Source organism: Poecilia reticulata, linkage group LG5 (assembly GCF_000633615.1).
Source record: "Poecilia reticulata strain Guanapo linkage group LG5, Guppy_female_1.0+MT, whole genome shotgun sequence".
Taxonomy (NCBI): Eukaryota; Metazoa; Chordata; class Actinopteri; order Cyprinodontiformes; family Poeciliidae; genus Poecilia; species Poecilia reticulata.
The window spans coordinates 13,929,396-13,951,877 of NC_024335.1; the positions used below are offsets into that span (position 1 = coordinate 13,929,396).

The 22,482-nt window shown below is 37.3% G+C and overlaps 1 protein-coding gene across 2 annotated transcripts in view; it reads left to right on the forward strand.

Annotated features, from left to right (window-relative positions):
• st3gal8 (ST3 beta-galactoside alpha-2,3-sialyltransferase 8) overlaps positions 1–21,375 on the forward strand; it is a 23,348-nt gene extending 1,973 nt beyond the window's left edge. The window contains exons 2-10 of one of the 2 annotated variants that reach the window (XM_008409148.2): positions 1,977–2,026; positions 10,208–10,538; positions 12,295–12,451; positions 12,852–12,990; positions 13,900–14,093; positions 14,171–14,350; positions 17,242–17,287; positions 19,537–19,656; positions 20,602–21,375. In XM_008409148.2, the coding sequence (XP_008407370.1) occupies positions 10,394–10,538; positions 12,295–12,451; positions 12,852–12,990; positions 13,900–14,093; positions 14,171–14,350; positions 17,242–17,287; positions 19,537–19,656; positions 20,602–20,769 (1,149 nt within the window). In that variant the 5' untranslated portion in view covers positions 1,977–2,026; positions 10,208–10,393 and the 3' untranslated portion in view covers positions 20,770–21,375. The remainder of the gene's footprint in view (positions 1–1,976; positions 2,027–10,207; positions 10,539–12,294; positions 12,452–12,851; positions 12,991–13,899; positions 14,094–14,170; positions 14,351–17,241; positions 17,288–19,536; positions 19,657–20,601) is intronic. The other variant, XM_008409147.2, reaches the window with a different exon arrangement.
• The last annotated feature ends 1,107 nt before the right edge of the window (positions 21,376–22,482 follow it).

Genomic DNA, 22,482 nt, shown 5'->3' on the forward strand with positions numbered 1-22,482 from the left:
AGGAAGTTTTCATTCAGTAACTCTGGATTGTTTGCAGAATGCCTGTTTTGTTTAGTTTTCTTCTTGGAAGAAGTTATTAAAAACAAGTTTTTGTCTAAATTAAGGTGAATTCATGGTTCCTTTTTCCACATAATGTAACCGTTGGTGTTTATGATAAAAAATAATACTAATTATATGATCGGTATCGGTGGTCGGCCCTCATGGGTGATCGGTATCTGTATCGACAGGAAAAAACCTGATCGGCACATCTYTAATATTGACAGTTAATGACATGTTATTTATCAAAGCAAATGCAGCCAGTTGCATCAAATTATTCATTTTGCAGCATTCCATTCTCCCAGTAAAGTGTGTGGAAATGGAGGACAAATTATTTTGTTGAGTAATTCACTTTCCCTGTGTTAAAACACTCTTGAAGTAGATGGTGTCAGAAACATTTAACTTGGACGTTAATAGCTACCTTGGCTATCTTAGCCAAGATAATAATAGCTTGTCATCTCAAGCTACTATCCATCACGGATTTAACTTTTAACTAATTCGACTTTAAGATCTGTTTCTACCACCGCCCACCCTTGGAAAACATTAGAGCTGGTAATTGCTAAGCAACCTGTACTTGAGGAAATGGCACCTCTAGTAGAAGTTTCTCCTGAAATGTATTTGGAATCATTTCTATTCAAGATGGCTCTCACCCATTCCTTTTTAGTTCCCTTATTTTGTCCAGAGTTGGTAAACCCAAATGCCAAATAAATTTAATCAAGAAATGGCAGTCGATACATGGAGTCAAGTTTTCACTGTAACAATCCCTCAACTCTTGGACAAAGTTTGGTGTAGCAACTTCCATTAGATGTACCCAAAACTGCAACACAAATGCAAACGTATTTCACACAAAAGGACATGGACTCATAATACAAATAAGCAAAACGTTCCTCACTGCTTTCACCAGGGGAATGTGATGCATATTTTTCCATCTGTACATGCTAGAACTAATTACTCCCAGTTTTTTTTGGTGCCCACCCTTCCTGGCAATGGTTATTACCCATGAGGTATCAAARAAAAACAACTTATTGGAAACCACAAAATAACCTACATAGTTTAAAAAGCTTATTCTGTTACAACACTTCAGCATTATAGTACAAGAATATGTGGGATTTTTTTTATTAGATAAATGAAAATGCTTAAAAAATACATATTTTGTCATTTTGTTAGTCTTATCACATTTTAAATTTGCGAGGAACTTAATTTTGTGTTTTTAATTAGTTCTAAGTCATCACTCTGTCATGACTATATAGAATAAAAGTTTTTACTTTTTGAATTGAATTACTGAAATTAATTTCTTTAATATTTTAATTTGTTGTGGTCTTAAAGTTAAATGTTTAAGTTTTTCCACTCGGGTAAGAAATTACAATGTTCCATTGTAATGTATACACTGAAGTAAGAAATATTAAGTGGCAAAACCTCAACCTWMCATGTAGTTTTGTATACTGGTAAAGAAATTAGGAAATTCATTACATCATTTAAAAAAATAATTTTTACTTACTTTGATTTGGGATGATGATTTTTCTCATAGTCTGTATTGAAATATTAGTCGACAATGACAAATATTCTAGTATGATTTATTTTGAATTGAATAGAAATGATCTTTGTCCCTCAGTGGGGACAGTCAGGTGTGTCAGCAGTAAAGTGTCAGGAAAATGTTTTATTGTAGTCCGGCAATATTTTGAGATCACTTTGTTGTTTTTTTTCTATTTTTTTCTGTAATAAGGAATCCCTAATAGTCTGAAATGAGCTGGCTAAAGCAGCAGTTACTTTCTCTTTGTGTACTTCTATGGTTGAGGTCTTTCAGATGACTCAAGCATTGGAATGCAGATGTGCAACCTTTGGGTAGAGCRATTATCCATCATCTTCACATTTAAGGGTGAAGTTACTTCCTCTTTTTGCTGTTGAAAACTTATTGCTCACTATGATGTTTCCGATTGAAGGTTCACCAGGATTTCAGCTGCACACACAGACTGACGGATCATTCTCTGAGGTCAGCTTTGAACCATTTAACAAGATGTAGTGTTAAGTGTTGCTCATTTTCATGGTCTTCATAGCCACAGCTTAATATTTAAACAGTATGAAGCTTAGCTTAATTTATTAGCTAGCTAATAACTGCCGCTGTCAAAAATACATTTACATAATTTATGTCACTGCGTGGTTTGATAGTCTTGCTACTAAGTAGGTTGCTACTTACTGAAACAGTTGTAATCAACTGTGCTGATCTTTCAAGCGAATACCAGTAGAAAATACTGAGACGCTGCATTTCCTGTAACTTCAAAAGGTGCTTGAATGGAGGGCAAAAAGAAGCACTGGAAAGTTTTAGACATGGTTTTAAAAGGGGTTGATGTCTCAGTGGAAAAAGCAGAAGTTTTTTCTTTGCACCCTTTTCCTTTTCAGTCTTTTATTGTTTTGTGCTGATGGAAACAACTTTAAATGGTGTTGAAATTGCAGAAAAAGGGAGAGAGGTTTTGTGCATGATCTTAAAAATCTAAATGTAAATTTATGTGTGAGATTGGAAATGACCTAATTATCTGCATGATTTCCAGGCATGATTTTCTGTGTTGACATCTGGCAAAACATTTGGTGACAGACTAAATCCTAACTTTCACTATTTTCTGCTTGTGGAAAATTTTGTAACCAACTGAAGTGATTTGGATTGAATGATACCTATGTAAACCCAAGTGAAAGTTAAGTCTCTGCAAGTCACTTACTGAGTTGTATGAAAAATAAAAGGCAAAATAATAAAGACAAATCTTTGTGGAGAGTTATATCATAAAGCAATGACTTCCCATATTGTTTTATGATAAAAGCTAAAAGCTTCCCCAACTAGCTGAGGAGGCTTATCAAAAATATCAGTGTGCTGTGAAGTAAAAAAGTCATTCTTAAAAAGTTCATACTTTAAGTGAGATGCTTATCAGGACTTGATATAAAAGATGTTTTGTTAATAAAATTAGACAAATTTAAATGAACAACCCACTTGTAGAGATACTGAACAAAAACTATGCCAGACTGCCAAAGCAACGAGTAAAACCTGACCATCATGTTTGGAGACCATCATTCTACAAGTTTAAAAACATTCAAGCCAGCTGCCAGGATCGGAGTGAACGTCCCAGCGAGTTCACCCCGAGCAACTGGATCCAAGAGACTCAGACTCTGTTGGCATGTTAAAAGTTGAGGCACATGACAATTGGGACAAGGAAATACAGAACAGCAGCTCTCAGTTGCTGTATCAGAAAATGTTGCAGAGCCGCTTGGGTGTGCATAGTTTTGTCTGAGCTAGAATCTAAAGTAGAAGATTACTACTTTAGGGTCTTCTGGCTAGAAAAGGCAGAACATGTGAGAGAGGACTTATAAAGTTTTGTCATTTGCATCAGCACAGAAAACTGAAACCAAAGATCTGTGTCGGACTAATTGTGCCGAAAGGTGGTTTCCTCCACTTCAGTTAAAAAAATTTTTTTTTTTTTAATCTTAAGTAATTACATTGACTACTAAAGAACCTTGCTTGTGTTTCCCCTTATTTAAGGTGTTATAAATCTGGCTGAAAGAACACTTTCAGCCAGCTGTGACAAAATATTTGCATGTCATTTATGATTTATGATTAACTTGTTTAACAAAGCAGAGCCGGGAAAACACCTGGTGTGAACTGTGTTGTCTTGTAGACTTTGTGAGAAGGATGAAATGGTGGTTGGTGATACTTGCACTCTGTTTTGCAGTGTGGTTAATAACGATGAAATAAGTTGTGGCAATTCAAACCTCATTATTTTGAAATGTCAAAAATATTGAGGGTATTTTGTCAGTCATGCTTCTTCTTTGAAACTTTGGTTGTAGCTTTGTTCCACTTTAACTGTTAAAAATTTCTAGAACGATTATTTAAACTTTCTATGATTACTTGACATTTTTGGTCTCATTTATAAATCCTTCCAATTTAATACTTCTTTTCCTGTGTCATAGTCTTGCTACATTTGATTTGATTAAAAAATTGTATTTGGTATCATGGAAAGACAATTTAGTCTGCAGTATTGTTCAGTGAGTTCTCTGTGTCTATAGTTAAAGGTTTTGTTTGATGCATGGGGTTGAAACAAGACACTGAAAACACTTAATGTAATTACAGATGGAGAGGCAGGTTGTGTGATCTGAGTCAGTACGTAGGGAGATGTAATTATAGAGGCCTTACTCTCAATCTTTGCTACAGAAACGGATTGTTCAGACTCGCTGTCTACTTCAACCAGGGTCATTTCTTTGGCCCACAACCACAGATTAGCCTCAGAAGTCTGAACTGACTGAAAGGCAACAAAAGGTCGGTCAGACAGAAATAAGATTCTATTTTCAGAGAAAATGTCCATACCTCAAACTGTTATTTAAAGGAATATTTCAGTATGAATCTGTCAACTGTGAATGTTATAATTCTGGTCTTAAGTTTTGAGACACTTGTCACCATCTTGAATATCCTATTAATTTTTGACCTTTATTGATCTTACTTGAACAAGACATGCATTTGGTAAGGAGTAATAATATTTCAATACAACTAAAAAGCAAAATCCAGTATGTTTGATTTAGTGTAGATTTTCTCTAACTTGCACCTCGTCAAAATTACAAGTACAGCTCTAACCTGTGGTGAACCTCAAACATCACCATTAATATCTGAAGTTAAGGTTTCTGAGCAAATTGCAACAATGCCACATGCTTTTTATACACATTAGAAAGCTTATTGCATTATTTGAAATCAATTTTAGATATTGTTTCCTATCACAGAATAGTGTTTTTTTGTTTGTTTTTTATGTAGTTCAAATATCATCTTTGGGATGGAGGCTGGGAGTCATTTTGAAAGTTGGTTAGCCTTTTTTTTATTTCAAAACTAGATTTTATTTGTTTTTGAGATCATTGTCATTTTGTATTGTCCAGACTCTTCCCATGATTTAACCATTTATCTGTTGATAATGCAAATTAGAAAAATCTGGCACTGAGTTGCAGGACTTCAGCTGTATTGAAAATGTATGGGGTTTGCTTTAAACCAGAGTCCACTGCAAGAAACCAGCCAATTTAAATAGAATACAAATGTTCAAATATCTAATCAAAAGTATAGCAAAATATTTTTTGTGACTACAAAAAACATCTAGTGAAGGTCCATCTTCTTTAGGTTTTTTTAGTCTGAGTGCATGAATATATTAGTCTGTATTGGAAATGTAGGTACCGTGTGGATTAAAGAAACCTGCAATGGAAATAAAAACCCAATTGTAGTTTGCAAGACAATGCTTTAAATAAATAAATAGCTAATGTTAATGATCTAGATGAGTGTATATCAGTGACGTGGTCAGGGGAGGCATCATGGGAAAATAATATATAATATAAAATCATTTATATTGCTATTTTCATATACTATAAAGTATCTATTTTTTTACTTAGCCTAACCAATTCTGATTAGTTTTTCTTCAAAATCGTTGGATTTTCGCATTTTCCCATTAGAATGCTCAGAAACGAAGCCGGTGAGGCAGCAGCGAGCCGAGCCTCACCTGCGATTGCGCAACCTCTCGCTAACTGCACTGGTTGCCATAATATGACAGCATGTTCGTCCTGTCTGTACGCCGCCAATAAAATGGCTAAGAAACATTTGATATATGGACTGATTTTCCATAATTTTGCTTATGTATATAATGTACAGTGTTTTTTGTCACTGTGTGTGTACCGTGTTTTGTGTGCGGAGGAGCGATCAGAAACGGCAGAGAACAGACTCGAAGTGAGGCAGGCAGTTCTCTTGCCTCATGGCAGGGGGCGCTCATAATCCCAGATATTGTGACTGCACAACTGCAGAGTAAGACACAGTGAGCTAGCCATGGAACTAGCCATACAGTAAATAAGTAAAGTACAGCGATTTATTTGTTTTCTTCTCTCTTCCGACGTCAACATAAAAGTCTACACTAAAGTTTCTAAAGTGGATTTTCAATTGAAGCAGGAGATAACTAAAGAAAGACCAACACCGGAGCTGAAAGTTTTGCTTCGAGACAGTTTGAAGATTCTCAAACGGAGAAGAAGAGACATGCCGAGGATAGACTTGGCTTTGGATGAACGGATATTTTTGTGCAGAATTAGGGGTGCATGGATTTCATTAATTAAATTTGAGTTTTGTGGGCAACAGTTAATGTTTAAATAATTCACTAAAGTAGAAGCGGTAGCTAATCTACCGCAGCAATTATTTATTAATAAAACATTACGCCTAAAACGTCCTACAACAACAGACTAAATGTTCTGTTCTGTGTGCAAAATTCTTGAATGTTTTTTGGTGTTAAATCCTAAAACATGAAATGGCATTGTTGTCAGTTGCTATGGCAACGAGTCTGCGTAGCTTGGCGAATACAGATCACTTTGCTGTGGATCATAGCACGAAATTAATACCTACATTTCTAAGTTTCMCTGAGTTAACGCGGCYATGGATGACACGTAAAAGATTAGTCTTTTTGCCCCCCAGCGTTGTGTGCATGCGCAAAATTTCCGTAGGTCCAATAACATGGATGGTGTCTAAGTCATAAGTCAGTGCCTCACCAGCAATGGACCTCACCGCACGTCACTAGTGTGTGTATATATAAACTTTTGAGCACACTCCAGATAGAAATGGGGATCTTGGTGTCCTAAATGTAACTGGAAATAGGCGAATAGTGTTCTTCCTCTTTAGGAGGTATTATTTATAGCTATTACTATGCGAGTTTGTGCTTTCTTAGGTTTTCATCTGTCTGATGCCTGGCTTCTAAAGCACCGTTGGAGAGGTTAGGCATTTGTTTTTTTGTTAGGAGAGAGCATATCGACCTTAATATGATCAAGTACGCATGTTTTGTTTTTCTGAAATGGTAGTTAAACAAATACTTCTGCTTTTTCATAAAATCGGATGCGATTCTCACACACCCTTTAACGCCGTTAAAAGCTTCGCGTTTCTGCTGTGTCTAACATGTTGGGTAACATGTTTGAAGTTTATCACAACACGTTATCTGCATTTTGCTTGTTTCTATTGCACCATTCACGCTCGGTGCCATTTTTCTAAGCAGTTTAAAGTCACTAACAGCAACCAGTGTTTTCTTCTTTCTTTGTTGAACCAAAACTTTTTTTTTTTTTTTCCTTCATTCACAAAGTGTTCATTTGCTACCAAGGGAACTTGCTTACATTCTGATTGAAGGTTAATTTACACTGGTTGGTGTCGCAAGGGAATGGGGAAAAAATCTAGTTCTGCATTTATTTTTTGGCCTCTGTGCTCTCTCTTCCATTAAAGGTCAGCACTATCAGCTAACTTTACTAATGGCCTAAAGCACGGAACAAGAAAATCACATTTCTGTGGGTGGAAAAAGTGGAGCTTAACTATTTCCCTGCTTCAGGAAAGCATTGTTTTAAGGAGATACTGTTATTATAGCATGTCAGACTATTCAAAATAAGGACTTTTTATTTAATTCATAACAAAGTTTAGCAACCGACACCTAAACAAATATTTACCCCAATATAACTCTTTTGAATGGCAGATGAGTGAAAATCCACTAGAATATACTAAAGTCTCTCACACAACTTTGCAGCATTTTATTGAAGTGTGGTGTTGCCAATTTGCATACCTTCTTTTAACTGCTCGTTTTTTCCCTGCACTGCTTTCAGTGTGTTGGTGTGCTGTGCTGCTGAGGTATTGGTTTTCTTTTGGAATCCCAGAGTTTTTTGTTTTCTTTTCTAGTAGTGATGGATGCAACCCTTTAAAAATTTACTTTATATACATGTTCCACTGGTGGCATAAACACATATAATAATAAATAAATAAATCCAATGAAAAATGTGTAACTCCCTCTTGTTTCCTCACATAAATGGTACGCGTTTGTTTAAATTTACAACAGACCAAACTAATTAAAGGAATTTTGAATCATCATCTGATAAGTGACGTCACTCTTCCTCTGAGCTGTTGCCGTTTTCCAGTTGATAACTTCAGGCCATAAGAGCAGCTGCTTTCTGTTCCACATGAAAACCGAACGTGAAGGCCATGCTACAAGAAGGTAGCTGTGGTTTCCCAGCACAGGAAACCATGTGACCTCTACCCCACTCTCCTCCACCACAACTTCACTCATTCTAAAATAACATACAGACTCTGACTCAGCTGATGGTCATTGTGACGCCCCTCTTCTTTCAACTCTTTCTGACTGGTGGGGCTTTTGCAGGCTTCTAAATAAATGTGTTTTCTACTCCGAGAGGGAATTAGTTGTCCAACCAGCTGCTGTGAAAGCTTTCTGCAAGGAAAGTTGAGTTGTTGCTGCAGGATATGGAGTGACATGCCTCTTGTCTTTGAGGGACCTGCTTTGGCTGCAGATTAAGGTAAAGACAACTGCAATAAGATCACATGACTGCACTGTCGGACTGCATATTCAAGTCCTGCATTTAGCATAACGGGGATTACTCACCATTGCAAAGACCTTTGGACTTTCAGTGCTACCCAGAATAAAGAATCATGATGTTGACTTTGTCTAACTTGATCCCAAACCACTCACTAGATGTTTCAGTGAGTGGCCTGATTAAAACTGCTGAATGTGTAAGCCCTCGATCATTATGGTTTATTTAAGGTATTAAAATGTTGACCTTAACTTTAGCTTTTAAAATGCCAGACATATCCCTGAATTTCCAATACAAAGTTTGAAATTACCTTTAGCTGGCTKTCAAACTGCATAGTTCTCCATTATTTTGTTGACTTCTTATTTTTTCAGTTTGTTCCCTATGTTTTTGGCATTATGCTTTCACAAAACTGTAGAGCACTTTGCACAGGGCAGTAAGTAGATACGCTAGAAGGAATTTACTCTCCTCTAAAATCTGACCTATTATTACTTTTTCAGGGAAGGAAAACCAAATCTTCCTGTTGAGTATTTACAATAAGCCCCTTTGTCATAAAAAAATATTTAATTTTCCTTGGAAAGAAAAAAAAAGATTTCAGTAGTTTGTTGGCACTCTGTATGAAAAATKTTAAACTCAGAGATACGACTCTTTTTTCCCCTGCTAATTTTCATCCATCACTTACCTTTAAGAACCTTGCATTATATTTTGAAGGTATGAAAGCTGGTTAGCTTAAAGGTATTAAAAAAAGTCGCATGTAACAACTTAAAATTAAGGGACTTCAGTGGGCAGTTATTTGAACTTGCTTAAGGTTTTAAATAAATGGGTTCTGTCGGTGAGTGCTTCCCAACATGGTCCAATAAGCATAGTGCCCTGCATGTTTTAGATGTTTCCCTTTTTTAACTTGCATAATCCAGATGATAGAAATTYAACAAAAGCCTGTTTATCAGCCATCAATTAAAATCAGGTTTACTGAAGCAGGGAAACATCTAAAACATGAAGGTAAGTGTGCTCTGAGAACCACAAATGGGGAAATGCAGATGAAATACTGTTTCCCAAAGTGCGGACGTAGCTTGAATCGGTTAAAGACTCATCTAAAACAGGAATCAGTGGGTGCCTAATGGCGGTGATTAAGAAGTTCTACATTTCCAAATTAGAGTGGAAATGGGAAGCTTTAACAAACATGACTGTGGTTGTGTGTTTACCATCATGTGTTTTGACTTGAAGCTCTCGTTGAAATAAATGATGGTCATTATGGTTTAGGGTGGAGAGGCTCAGTAATCAGTGCTACAGAGCACTTTAGGATGGGAAGTGGCTTTTCTTTTCTCTTTTATTTTTGTTGCTATTACTTATTCATTGTATATTGTTCATAAATAATCAATTTAACCCTTCTAGAGCTAAAGTTGCAGACTAAGCTTTCAAGTCGGACATCCACTGCTAACTGTAACATATTGAAAACTATTGAGGGATTAAAATTCACAAATGTAAACTCTTGTGAGCATAACAAAGTTAGAGGCCCACTGAAGTTGACAGCAGAGTGGAAGCTGAAACAGGAGTAGCTGAAACAAATCCAGATCTGATTGGTATTCACAGACCACGTTTGGGGACCTCTGCTGTAGAGCGTGGGAAATGAGACATGTTGAAACCAGTATAGTATTGCTCCTGATATCACTTGTCGCTACATGTGCAGCCCTATTAAATGTAGTAAATCATCTACAGACAAGAGCTTCTAAGCTACTGATGTTTAACTGCAGCAGTCTAATAGCTAACCAAACTTTTGCCCAAACATAATTTGAAGATTATGTTAATATTGTTGTCTTTCTGTCTGCAACAGATCCTGTCCTCACTGTGTAGAAAGCATCACTGGACTTGAGCTTAATGGAAATAAAACGGAGAGGAGAGACGACTGTAAAGAGCAAAATGTCCAGATGACAACGACTATGCTGACATAGCTCAACAATTATCAGCTCATCAACATTTCCTTCCTCCTGCTATCACCACCCCCATCGTCCGTCTGGCCATGTTGGTTAGGAGGAAGCTTTACGTTGTCGTGGCAATTGCTGTTGTTCTCCTCCTGATGCTCGCAAGCCAGAGCATCCAAAGGAGACACATCCTGCCACTGTCAATAGCCTACAGCAGAGCCATAGCCTCCAGCAGGGACACTGGTGAGAACTGTACAAATGAGTCTCTGCAATGGCAACAATATCAGTTGTGCTTTCAGTATAAAATGTAATATGAACAATTATCCCATTATTATATCAGGTAGAAGCCTTATCTTAGGTCCCCATCATGACTTGGTATCTGGGTGTGAGACTTTTTCATCCCACCTTGGTGGTATATATTAATGGAATAAATGTTGAACCATTGCTCTTACATCGTTAAGGCAGAGTCGAGTTGAAAAGTAGCTATGACGTCGGAAGTAGCACTTCCTGATTCCACAATAGTAGAGTCATATCTGTAAGTACAGTGTTTGAGGACGTAAACAGTTGAGGAAGCTTCAAAAGCAGTTTGTTTGTTTGGTCGTAGAGCAGAACTGTCATGGTAATATGTGGGGAGACGTGCAGCAGCTGTTCAGGGTATAGGCACTAAAACTGGGAAGTTTTATCTGGTCTTCTGAATCAAGAACACATTTCTGACGATACTTCTGGGTTTTGAACAGTTGGGATTTTTAKTTTTATTTTTATTTTTTTTTGGTATCTTCTGAAAATGCGCCCACTGTCCAGTAGATCCAAATTAGATTGGATTAGAAGGTTAGCAGGTAGTTTAAAATCTTTGCTGCTGTTTCTGGCTTTTGTAGATGGTGTTTGGTCATTGTTCTTCCTGATAAATTTAGGAATGTCTTCCTCTTCCTTATGGAAAAGGAAGACATGAAGAGCAGTATGAACTAGGATGGAATTGGAGATTTTACCATTCTGTGTAAACCAGCTAGATGGTTATACATGAAAATCCCAGTGGATGTTGTCCATTCTGATGTTCAGTTAAAACCCAGAGTATGGATGCCTAAAGGCTCTAAATTACAAGTACCGTATTTTCCGCACTATAAGGCGCACCTAAAAACCTTCAATTTTCTCAAAAGCCAACAGTGCGCCTTATAATCCAGTGCGCCTTATATATGGACCAATGTTGAGCCACAACAGGTCTAGCAACTACGGTAAGCAGCCGCTGACTTCATTTTCCCCCGTAGAAGAAGATGTGTGCGGTGCATGCTGGGATAGTTGTCAGAACGCTGGTTTGTTAATAAAGTTTGATAATACATTTAAAGCCGGAGGGGGCGGAGGGGCAGGGGAAGAGAGACAGAAAATGCGGCGGCAGCTTGTCAGTTGGTCTGTGTTACCCAGAAAGCAGTTGGGCACAATATCGCAACACCAACACCGTGAGTGAAACAATGACTGGAACAGCCTACTATATAAATAATAGAGTACAGAACAAATTGGCAACCCTACCTGAAGCGTCTATTCTATGCGCTTTATATATGAAAAAAGTTTTAAAATAGGCCATTCATTGAATAGGTGCGCCTTATAATCCGGTGCGCCTTATAGTGCGGAAAATACGGTAAGTGAACAGATGTGCCTAGTAAAGTGTCAAAATGGATCTGGTATTCTGTTATAAGCTAAAGAACCAAGGATATCCACATTCAGCAGTCATACAGCCCAGACCGGTGAGGAGGAAAAGCTATGCAAGACTGAATGCTGTGGTGAATAATTGATGCCTTAGGATCAGAAGCTGTAAATGCTCTTTAACTTAGGTCAGATTTCATTAGCACAATACACTGGGATAATTCAGGATGTTCAGCTGTCCATAGACACAATGTCTTATAGTATGTGAAAAACAAGCAAGCTGAGAAAAACATAGATGTAAATCAGAGAGTTTCCATTATGCATCATTTTCTAAGTTTTTATTTTCAAACTTGTTTGCTTGCAGTGGTTGAGCCAAATGTGGCCCCTGCTGTCCTGTCTCACCCCTCTCTTCCTCCCAGTACCATCTTCTCTGAGGCTGATGTAGAAAAAGAAAAGAAGGAAGAGGAAGACAATAAAGAGGAAAACAAGGAGCACCGTGAAGTCAAATTCCAGAACCCAAAGTAATTTTGTAGCTAGGCATGTTTCAATAAATCAATTAATCTCATGATAAATTAAAACTAGCTCAATAATTTCTATTTGCATAATTTGTTTTTTGCTTACAGATGTCATTTTATTTGTTGAAGTTGTTTTGTTTATTTTTTTATTTAACATGTTTTTCTGTTTTAAATGTTCATTAGAAATGAATGTTTACTGATCATTCAGAGGGTGTACTTGCATTATTATGCCATTACCACCACATTACCTGATGATGGTCTCAAAACAACAATAATATTGTTTATCGTAATAACTTCTGTGACCATTTATCATCGAGCAGAATTCACAGTGACAGGACTTTTTGTAGAGGCTGTGTCCTGTAATTCTGTCAGTTCCTGCATGACTCTCGGTGTCATCCTCTTTCAGGTCATGCGGTTGTTCAGACTCTTGCATTTCAGACCTCCAGTTGTCTGTCTGGTTYAGCGACCACTACAACTCCAGCCAGCAACCTATCCTACATGCCAAGAACAACAACTTTGACCCTGATGCAATTGCATGGTGGCAGGTGAGGAGAAGTTCGAGTTGAATCTCTGTGGATGTTACTATTCTGAGTTAAACATTTCATAAATGAATTTGCATGTCTGAGGTTTGACTTGGAACCTGAACAGTTTGCTGTTTTGTACAGTGTGCCTTCTAGTTTGTYCTGGTGTGAAAACAGAATAAACTGTTTACACAACAGTTTATCCTGTTGTAGATAAACAACAGGATAGGCTGCGTATAGGCTGGATAAGTCTGTAAATTGATAAAACCAAGAAAGTTYGTTTCATCATAGCTGTAGAATTACCATTTGCTCAAATACATTAAGTAACTCACAAAACTCTTCAAAATATGAACAGTTTGAATAATATCAGCAATTATGGAAAGTCRGCGTTCATGTAGCTGTTTCCAGTATGTGAATGTGGATGAGGAGCAACAGCAATCTAATTTATCTTAGAAGTAGTCCTTCCACACTGCAAAACATATGTACAAAAATGTTATTTAAAAACAGACATTTTGGTACTATAAAAGAAAAGTGAATGCAATAATAGTGCATAAAGTTTTGTAAAAATCTAAAGCAGTCCTAAAAATGTTTCTGGTTTCCTGTTATGGAAGCTGATATCTGCAGTGTGTTAATGGAGACAAATGTTTTCAGTCTTTTTCCTGCATTTATAGATTAAGTCTTGCTGCAGATACCATTAGTAGATTAAAAGRAGGAGGGGGGCAGTACCAAAGCTGCTAACATCATCACTCCGGTTTACAGAATGCAGTCTGTAGCAGAACCATAACTGGAAGAGGTTCACAGCAAAAAGTCTTTACAGTACTTTATTTTTTCTTGTAGTACATTCACTGTCAGTTTTCTCACAGCAGACTGTAGCCATTTCATTCCTACTTTCTGGTCCTAAATTATTTACTACAGTTGTATTTTTTTCTACAGGGTCTTCAGCGGTCTGATAATGACCACACTTTAAAGGAAGTGATGGCAAAAATGTTCCAGGTCATTTCCCCGCCCCCTGTGGATACCACGCCAGTCAACAAACGTTGCCGTAAATGTGCAGTTGTCGGCAACTCTGGCAACTTGCGGTGGTCCGGACACGGCAAATTAATCGACTCGCACAACTTTATAATTCGGTTTGTATGGCCAAGGTTGCTCACGAATAAATTTAAATATACGGTTCTCATTAGCCTTGCTTCTGCTTCCTGCTTAGAATGAACAAGGCAGTGACTCAAGGTTTTGAGAAGGATGTCGGGAACAGGACGACGCATCACTTCCTGTACCCGGAGAGTGCTGTGGATGTGCAACATGGAGTGAACCTCGTCCTGTTGCCATTCAAGCTGAAAGATCTGGAGTGGCTGACCAGTGCGTTGTCAACCGGCCATATCAAAAGGTAAGACATTTAAATCATACTTTATAAGTTTGAGTTATAATTTTCAAACTTTTATTTTCGTTCAGTTTGATTTTATAGCTTTCAGCTAAACAAAACCTCAAATTAAGTTTCTAGGAAAATTTGAACGTTAAATAGTGAAAGTAATATATTTTTATTACAGGTGGGTTACTAAAAATTTTACAGCTTATCTTCTCAATACTCCATTTCTTTTTCTACCACACTTTGTCCTCCAGCTGAACTTTCCTTTAATGTCACAGCATGGCTCAGATGATTGATATCTTCCTTGTGAAGGGTGTCGATGAACAGCTGTCAAGTAAGCAGTCAAAAGGCAATAAAATAGCCAAAGCACTAAGCCGGTCATAGTTATTACATGTTTACTTTAAACAACATTCTGTGGACTAATGGCATGGCGATATAAATTGTGATTGTAAAACAGCATAATCTACAGCAGTAAAATATACAGCGCAAAGAACCATGGCCATAATATTTCTACAATAAACTATTTTTGTATTTGTCTTGGTTAATTAGTAGAGATGTGGCGATCAGGTTTTTTCCTGCCGATACCGATCACCCAGGAGGGCCGATCACCGACACYGATCACATAATTATTATTTTTTTAATCATAAGCTCTACGGTTACGTTATGTGGAAAAAGGAACCATGAATTCAGCATAATTTAGATAAAAGCTTTTAAATGGCTTTTTACAAGAAAAAACAAAACGGGCATTGTGCAAATTGTACTGCTATTGATAATACTATCTTTAACAGACTGAAAACATATGAAGGCTCTGAAGCGGCTAAATAATGTAAAGAGCCAAAATAAAACCTCTCAACATTGCCAAAAACTTAAAGTATAAAACTTAACATTCAAAGGCAAATACAGGTTCCATTACAATAAACAATCCAGAGTTACTGAATGAAAACTTCCTGATAGCATGGCGGCTAGCTGGTTACTGCTAGTTCTGATTGGCTGTTTCTGACTGAGCGGAGTAATTATGCAGAGCAGGGAGGAGATCGATTCTTTTTTCAGAGATTATTTGTCTCATGTTAGGACAGCGAAAGTTTTCATACGCATGTAAAATGTTTTTTTTTTTAAGTTAGCTGCTGCAGCTTTAAGCAGAGGTTCAGTGTGAGAGTCACTACCAGGTGGAGCAGAAGCGAAGCTCCGTCTGTCAAATATTACTACCTGTAGCGCGTCTTACATCGCAGCAAGAAGACTTAAATAATTTTGCGAGTTATTTGTTTAGCTTTCTGACCGTCATGCTAATCCGAGTGTTTGTAGCTGTGCGCTGCTTTACCTGCTATCTGATCRTCTTTTTTTACTGCAGTGAGCCTCGACGTAGCCAAACTCCGTCAAATATGCCATTGTTCTTATGCCATATTAGATTTGTCGTGTTGATGCATTTTGACGCGCTTCACCCCACGTGCTTCAATTTTCCGCTGCAACATGCAAACTTCCCCATTCACTCAGTGCAATATAGTTCCACATCGCTTAGGATTTGTTGCTGCGCGTTTGCGCAGTGTGAAGGAAAGAGGAGACCAGCTGCACAGACAGGCTGAGAAATGAGAAGCAGGTGATCGGTTTGTGTGATCGGCAACAAAAGGCCGTGATCAGCGATCACCAATCATACACTTTTTCACGGAAATCGGCCGATTATGATCGGTGGCCGATCGAACGGCACATCTCTATTAATTAGTTAAGCACTGTATTTACTGTAATGCCCTTTGATCTACTCTTACTTGTCTATAAAACCCATCTATTTTCCCAGTGTTGATTAAAAGGTATTTCTGAAATCCTGTTCTGTCAAATGCCTTAAATGCACAATAACAAAATCCAAGAGATTTTGTTCTTATTCTGGCATTCATTTGAGCTTTAAAAGCTTAATTAACCTTCTTTGTGATTTAAAGCTCTCTTGTGTGTATATAAGGGATTAAGTTGTAGCACATGGCAGGTTTCCAATATGGAAGAGTTTTTATAGAAGGTCTCACAATTGATTTTGCAAAATAAATCATGTGAGGAGAACTACTGCAAGAGGCATTTGGACATAAAATGACCATAACTGGACTGACGTTAAGATATAAGAGCTTGTTATAAATGTATCTGCTAATGGAACTTGCAATGTTAGTGAATCACTTAAAACACTTAAAACAAGCTGAAAAGTTACTTGTAAACTATTTTTATCGTATTTCTAGTATACAAAGATATTTGCACATTAAATGGTTTAAAACTATCATTTAGCGCCAGCTATAAATCTTTTAAGTTTTTACAATATGTTTAAAAATAGGAATTGGATAAAGTTTGAATTTAATGTTTTTTTTTGTTGTTTTCTGATGAACCACAGTTGAGTATAGACTCAACTATATATCTTAATTCTTTGTAATGTTTAGATAAGTATTCTGTAGCAAGTAGTTGACAAATCAAATAGTTTTTTTTTTTTATCCATCAGCAAGGTCCATTTTTAAGCCATCATCTTGGCAGAATGGACACAGATTGTTTAAACTAATTGGATCGCTGGTGTAGACAAAACCTTTAGGCACAAACCCAAACTTTTCAACAGTTCTGATTTCAGAGCTTATTCCAAATTAAACACCCAGCAGAGTTGTGCCAGAAGCTTGATGATGGCCACAACGTATTTGGTTTCTTTTCAACTTGCTAAGCAATATGCATCCTAATATGATTGAGGTTAGACAATTTAGACRCGCCTTAAAAATACAGATGTTCTACATCATGTAATCATTCTGCCCTGGAAAAAAAAAAATGTTTTTCATGCCCGGGATAAGTGCATGTAAATTTCTGACCAGAATTATTAATTTGATTTTAAACATTTATATACATGTATGCAAATTGATGAAAGTAACTTAATTTTCACACAACCACTAATTGTGTTTCAGGACTTACATGAGGGTCAGAGACAGAGTGGGGGCTGATAGAGATAAGGTAAATAAACACATTTCTGAATTTGAGTTTTTTTCTGTTCTTATTGATAACATATTTTGACCTGCAAGAGATGCTACTATGCAGTGAATTCAATAAGCTGATGCCACCAAACCTCAATGCTCCACTTAGATAACAGTTCAGACCATTTTATCTTTGCAACATAACCAAGCTTAAATTTCAGTCGATCTACTATCCCGCCCTCACCTATTGCCATGCGATATGGATCTTGACCAAAATAATGAGATCTAGAACTCGAATTCAGAGCTAGGCTGAGGAGCTGAAAGAAGAGTTGGTGCTTCAGTAAAAAGACTTGGTAAAGGTGGATTGGCCGTCTGATTAGAATTGCTGCCTGGTGCCAACTTTTGGAAGTATTCTGGACATGTCCCACTGAGGGAAGACTCCAAGGAACAACCAGAACTCATTGGAGGAACTCTTTATCCTGTGTGGCTGGGAATGCATTGAGATTCCGCAGAATGACCCGGGGAATGTCGTGGGGGAGATGGATATCTGACGGATGCCTTCCTGGATCAGTTACCTACACAACCCAATCTCAGATGAGCGGGAGACGATGTGTGGCTTTAGCACAAAGCACAACAAAGTAGAAGAAAAAAAAAAACGGTTCAGATTTGGTCTTGCTCCTAAAAGTTAATTTTATTCCAATATATTCTGCCATTGAACTGTGRAATCGATACAATGATGCTACAGTTCAGTTCAATATAAGTTTACAAGAACTGCTCTGTCTTCACTGCTGCAGAGTAGGGGTGTAGCAATACAATAATTTCACGATACGATATTCTGGTCACGATACGATATGTATCACAATATTTGTTGAGCGATACAATTCGCTACGATTCAGTGCATTTTTTTGATTTTCTGAAAGATTTTAGAAGGACAGTGATTTTAGTGACATTTTGTGTTCCATAGACTTGAATTTAGTTAACTGAAAACTGATTAAAAGTACCAACTACACAATACCTGACTGATTGAACAGTCCAACAGTCTGCAGCTGGACAAAATGAATCAAAGATGCAGTGAGAATTAGTTTCTGTCATTTAATTCATGTGGATTTGACATAAAACTCAAAAGTTTAAACGATAATCCAGGAGCAGAGTGGGGAGATTATCAGCCTCTGTAGACTCTCAATATGCAAATTATTGCACTTATGTTTTTGCTTTTGGACACTGAGGCTGCATTTTGTTGTAAAAATGCAGCCACAAATGCAGTTTTTTGGACTATGGGGAAAAAAGACATTTCCACCTTGGTTCCCAGAGTTAGCTTGGATCTCGGAGTAGATCCAAGCTGCAAGTCGATCTCAGACTGCCAGGATCTCATCGTTCTCTCAGTCTCTGATACTCTTTGTCTGTTGCTAATAAGAATGATCGATCGGCCATTGTTATCATGGAAATCCTCACTGCGCCACGGATTCCTGCTGGGGGTTTTTCCTCTTCGTCTTCCTGCTCAAAAAAAACAGCGCCGCTGCGCGCCTGCTTTGGATGTTATCAACCCATGTTCATTCTTCAGGTAATCCTTTATATACAGAACAGAAACCGCTAAGCTAAAAACTAATTACGAAGTGAATGCTCCCATTCACTTCGTAGATGCAGTGAAGTGAAAATTGCATTAATTTCATGATCTCGCTGCTTTTGCAGCTGCTCCGTTCGCGCCGCTACTCCGTTCCGCTTCTCTTTCACGGTTACTTGCAAAATTTTCCTTCGTTTCTCAGCAACAACATACAGCCCATCGTTATTTACTGAATATTTTACATTTCCAAAAACACAGGGATCTAATGTTTTGTTTTGTTTTGTACGTTTGGAAGCTCATTCCCTCTCACATAATCGGAAAAGCTGGGGAATGGCGGCGCTTTTGACATTTCTCTGACAATCAGAAAAATATGGTTTACTAATTTTAGCATAACTCTGGTTATAATTGGCCTATTAACACAATTAAAAAACTGGTGTGTAGTTTGTGAGACTGAGCGAGGCGGAGTCTTTCTGCTACGCCGTAACAAACTAGACGTTAAAAAGGGCTATAAGGCTATGGACCCCTATGGTTTAATGGATCGATACTCGTGGATGAAAAATCGATACTTTCCAAGGGCGGAAAATATCGATATATATYGCTGAATCGATTAATTTATACAGCCCTACTGCAGAGGGCAACAGTGAAGAGATAATCAGTTTATCTGTTTTTGTTTCTGTTTTTTTCTTGGCCAGTCAGTTTTTCCTCATTGAAACCCTGTCTTTACGTAGGTTCTGGTGGTGAATCCAGTCTTCTTTAAGTATGTCCACGATCACTGGACAGAGCATCACGGTCGCTATCCGTCCACAGGCATGCTGGCAATCGTCTTTGCTCTGCACACTTGTGACCAGGTAGGACGAAAGCACAGCTGTGCTTTTACTTAATTTCACATATAAATGCTGGTTAATGTTCAGATTGTTTTCTATCAGTCAAACCAAAGCCCAATCTTTTCTCAGATAAACCACAAAAATTTTCAGTTGGTGCGAGAAGCTTAAAAGTGATTTTTATWAAKTTTTTTTCCTTTCTTCACCCCATTTAGAAATTTGTTAAAATACCAAATTTTGGGAAGAAACTTGGCAAGTGATTTCTGCTTAGACCTGCTGCATTGCACAAAATAAAGCACATTTGAAATTGACTGCTTAGAAATTATTTTTTCTCCTGAGGTTTCAGTATGGAACAGGTGCAACTCAGTAAATTTGAATAACAATGACACGGTTCTCCTTTTTAGTAATTTAATTCAAAAAGTAAAACCCAGATATTAGTGACTCATTACACACAGTGATGCATTGGTTTTTTTTTTGTTTTTTTTTTAATCATTTTAACTAATAAAACCCCACTTTTTAAAATCTGAGTTTTACAGAAGACATGTAAAAGTTTTAATGCAGAAACGTAAAGGCCATGTTGTATTTTAAAACATAAATTGTTTACCCTGCCAACAATGCAGACGAGTCGAGGGGCCACAAATGATCCTTTCAGTGCCATGCTGTGTTGAAGCAATAGCTATTAAAAAAACTTCTCAGCAGACCTACATTTCTGAATTAAGAATCCATATTTTCTGAGACGTGTCCATTTGCCATGTAATGAGTCAATATAGTCAAGTTTTAATTAACTGAGATAAAATAACATTTTAGTGATATTTACAATTTCCATGTGCCACCAAAACATAATACAAATGTCAATCTAAATTATTTCATAAAATTTATTGGGAAAAAAATTGGCAATTTATTTCTTTGCATGCACACGTTCCTCAGACACTCAGTTGTAGAATAGTAATGATGCACTTTGTCCGTTTTCAGGTGTCTGTGTTTGGTTATGGTGCTGATAAGATGGGGAACTGGCATCACTACTGGGAGGAGAACCCCTACGGTGGAGCCTTCAGGAAGACTGGTGTTCACAATGCTGATTTCGAGACAGATGTCATCCACAGACTCGACAAGGAGGGCAAGATCAAGTTCTACCTTTGACACTTACATGAAGACTGAAAGATCTGGTACTGAACAACCAAATCTGAGCCAGATGTGTGCTGCATGTTTTTTTAATTTTTTTTTCCCAAACATGGGAATAATTGGACAGTAATCARATAGCTGTTTTTTCTCTTTTCTGATGCCACTTTGCCTTCAGCAGCTTCCTTCTGGTTGCTGTTTTGCCTATTTTCAGTCACCAAGCATGAAAGTGAACTGACTTAACACAGCAAACCTGCTGGGCAGCAAATATGTATTTACAGACTTCTGCTGCTTCAAAGATGTTCATTTTGAACAATCAGCCTTTTTTGATCCCTTTACTGACTGTCCTGTCATTGGAGACTGATGCCACTGACCACAATGCTTTTCGCTCTGAATGGGAATCAACCACCAATTTTTTGTAACATAAACTTTTGTATTGGATTCTGTAGACACTACAAAGGAGTAACCTCTTTTTTAAATTTAAAGCACTTTTTTAATGAGGAGTAAATGTTTGGTAATGGTAAGATGATCGCTTTGCTCATTAACCACACACAAACATGGATAGATGTATCGGCACCTCCTGTTTGAATGTGTAAAAATCATGAAATAAATTAATCTTTGTCTGCAGCAGTGTGATCTCATTCGGAAAATTTAGAAAAGCCCAACTTTTTGATTTGAGACATTATGTATTCACACTTTGAAGGGGAGAATCCAAGTCAAGAAATAACTAATTTTAACAAAATCAACCCAGCTGTGACTATTTTGTCCAAATCCTTTTTTGATTACAGAACATGTCTTAGTCATATCCCATATTTAGCTAAGTTGGAGCAGCCAGACAAAAATGGGTTTTTATGTTCATCTGGCCATGTGTTTTGGATCATTATCCTGCTGAAAAACTCAGTGAAAATCCACTTTTAAATTGATGACAGATGGGAACAAATTAATGAAGAGATGGAGTGTATGGAAAAAATAGCATTGCTTTCAAGGTGTGTTCCGGGGGAGAAAAGGAGCGAGGTAAATGTCAGGTCAAATTAAAAAGTGTCCCATTAGACTGTTGGTTCCCATAACCATATGAAATTATGCTGCCGCAATAAAACAAATTTATTTGAATGATTTTTACTCACCTTTACCATGGGTGCCAATGAATGTTTGCCTCTGTAAGAGTACTTCTAGTATTTTGTATCATTTATAATCCGTCCAGGTCCTTTAAAACCATCCTTCTCTATAGAATCATGACTGGAAGGAAAACGGAGTCTGCATCTAGTTTTCTTTCTTTTTTTTSCTATAAACTCTTAAGATATTTTCTTTTTTGGTCAGAGAATTAGATGAGCCTATGTTTAGCTAACAGTTTGAGTTTAAATAATTTAAACACCTTGCAGGGTTTCTGTTTATTTTTAACGGGATATTGTCTTCCAGTTGGTCACAATCAGCAAAAGCAATGCCACAGTGTGACGGATGCCTTTTAGTGGGACATAAAACGGTATCATACTGCTACTGCATGATGCTAACAAATGTAGAGCAACTCATCAGTTGCTTTTTGTGGAGGAATCCAGTTTTTCTTTCTTTAGTTGAGCCAAATAGAACGTCATGATTCTTCCCTTGATCATGGTGACAAACATGAAGACCAACATAATTATGAAGATTTCCTAAATATGACATGTTGACTCGATGGATGACATGAAAATTGCTAACAGTTTGGGGTTCAACCAAAAGACTCGCTAAAGAGGCACCGAC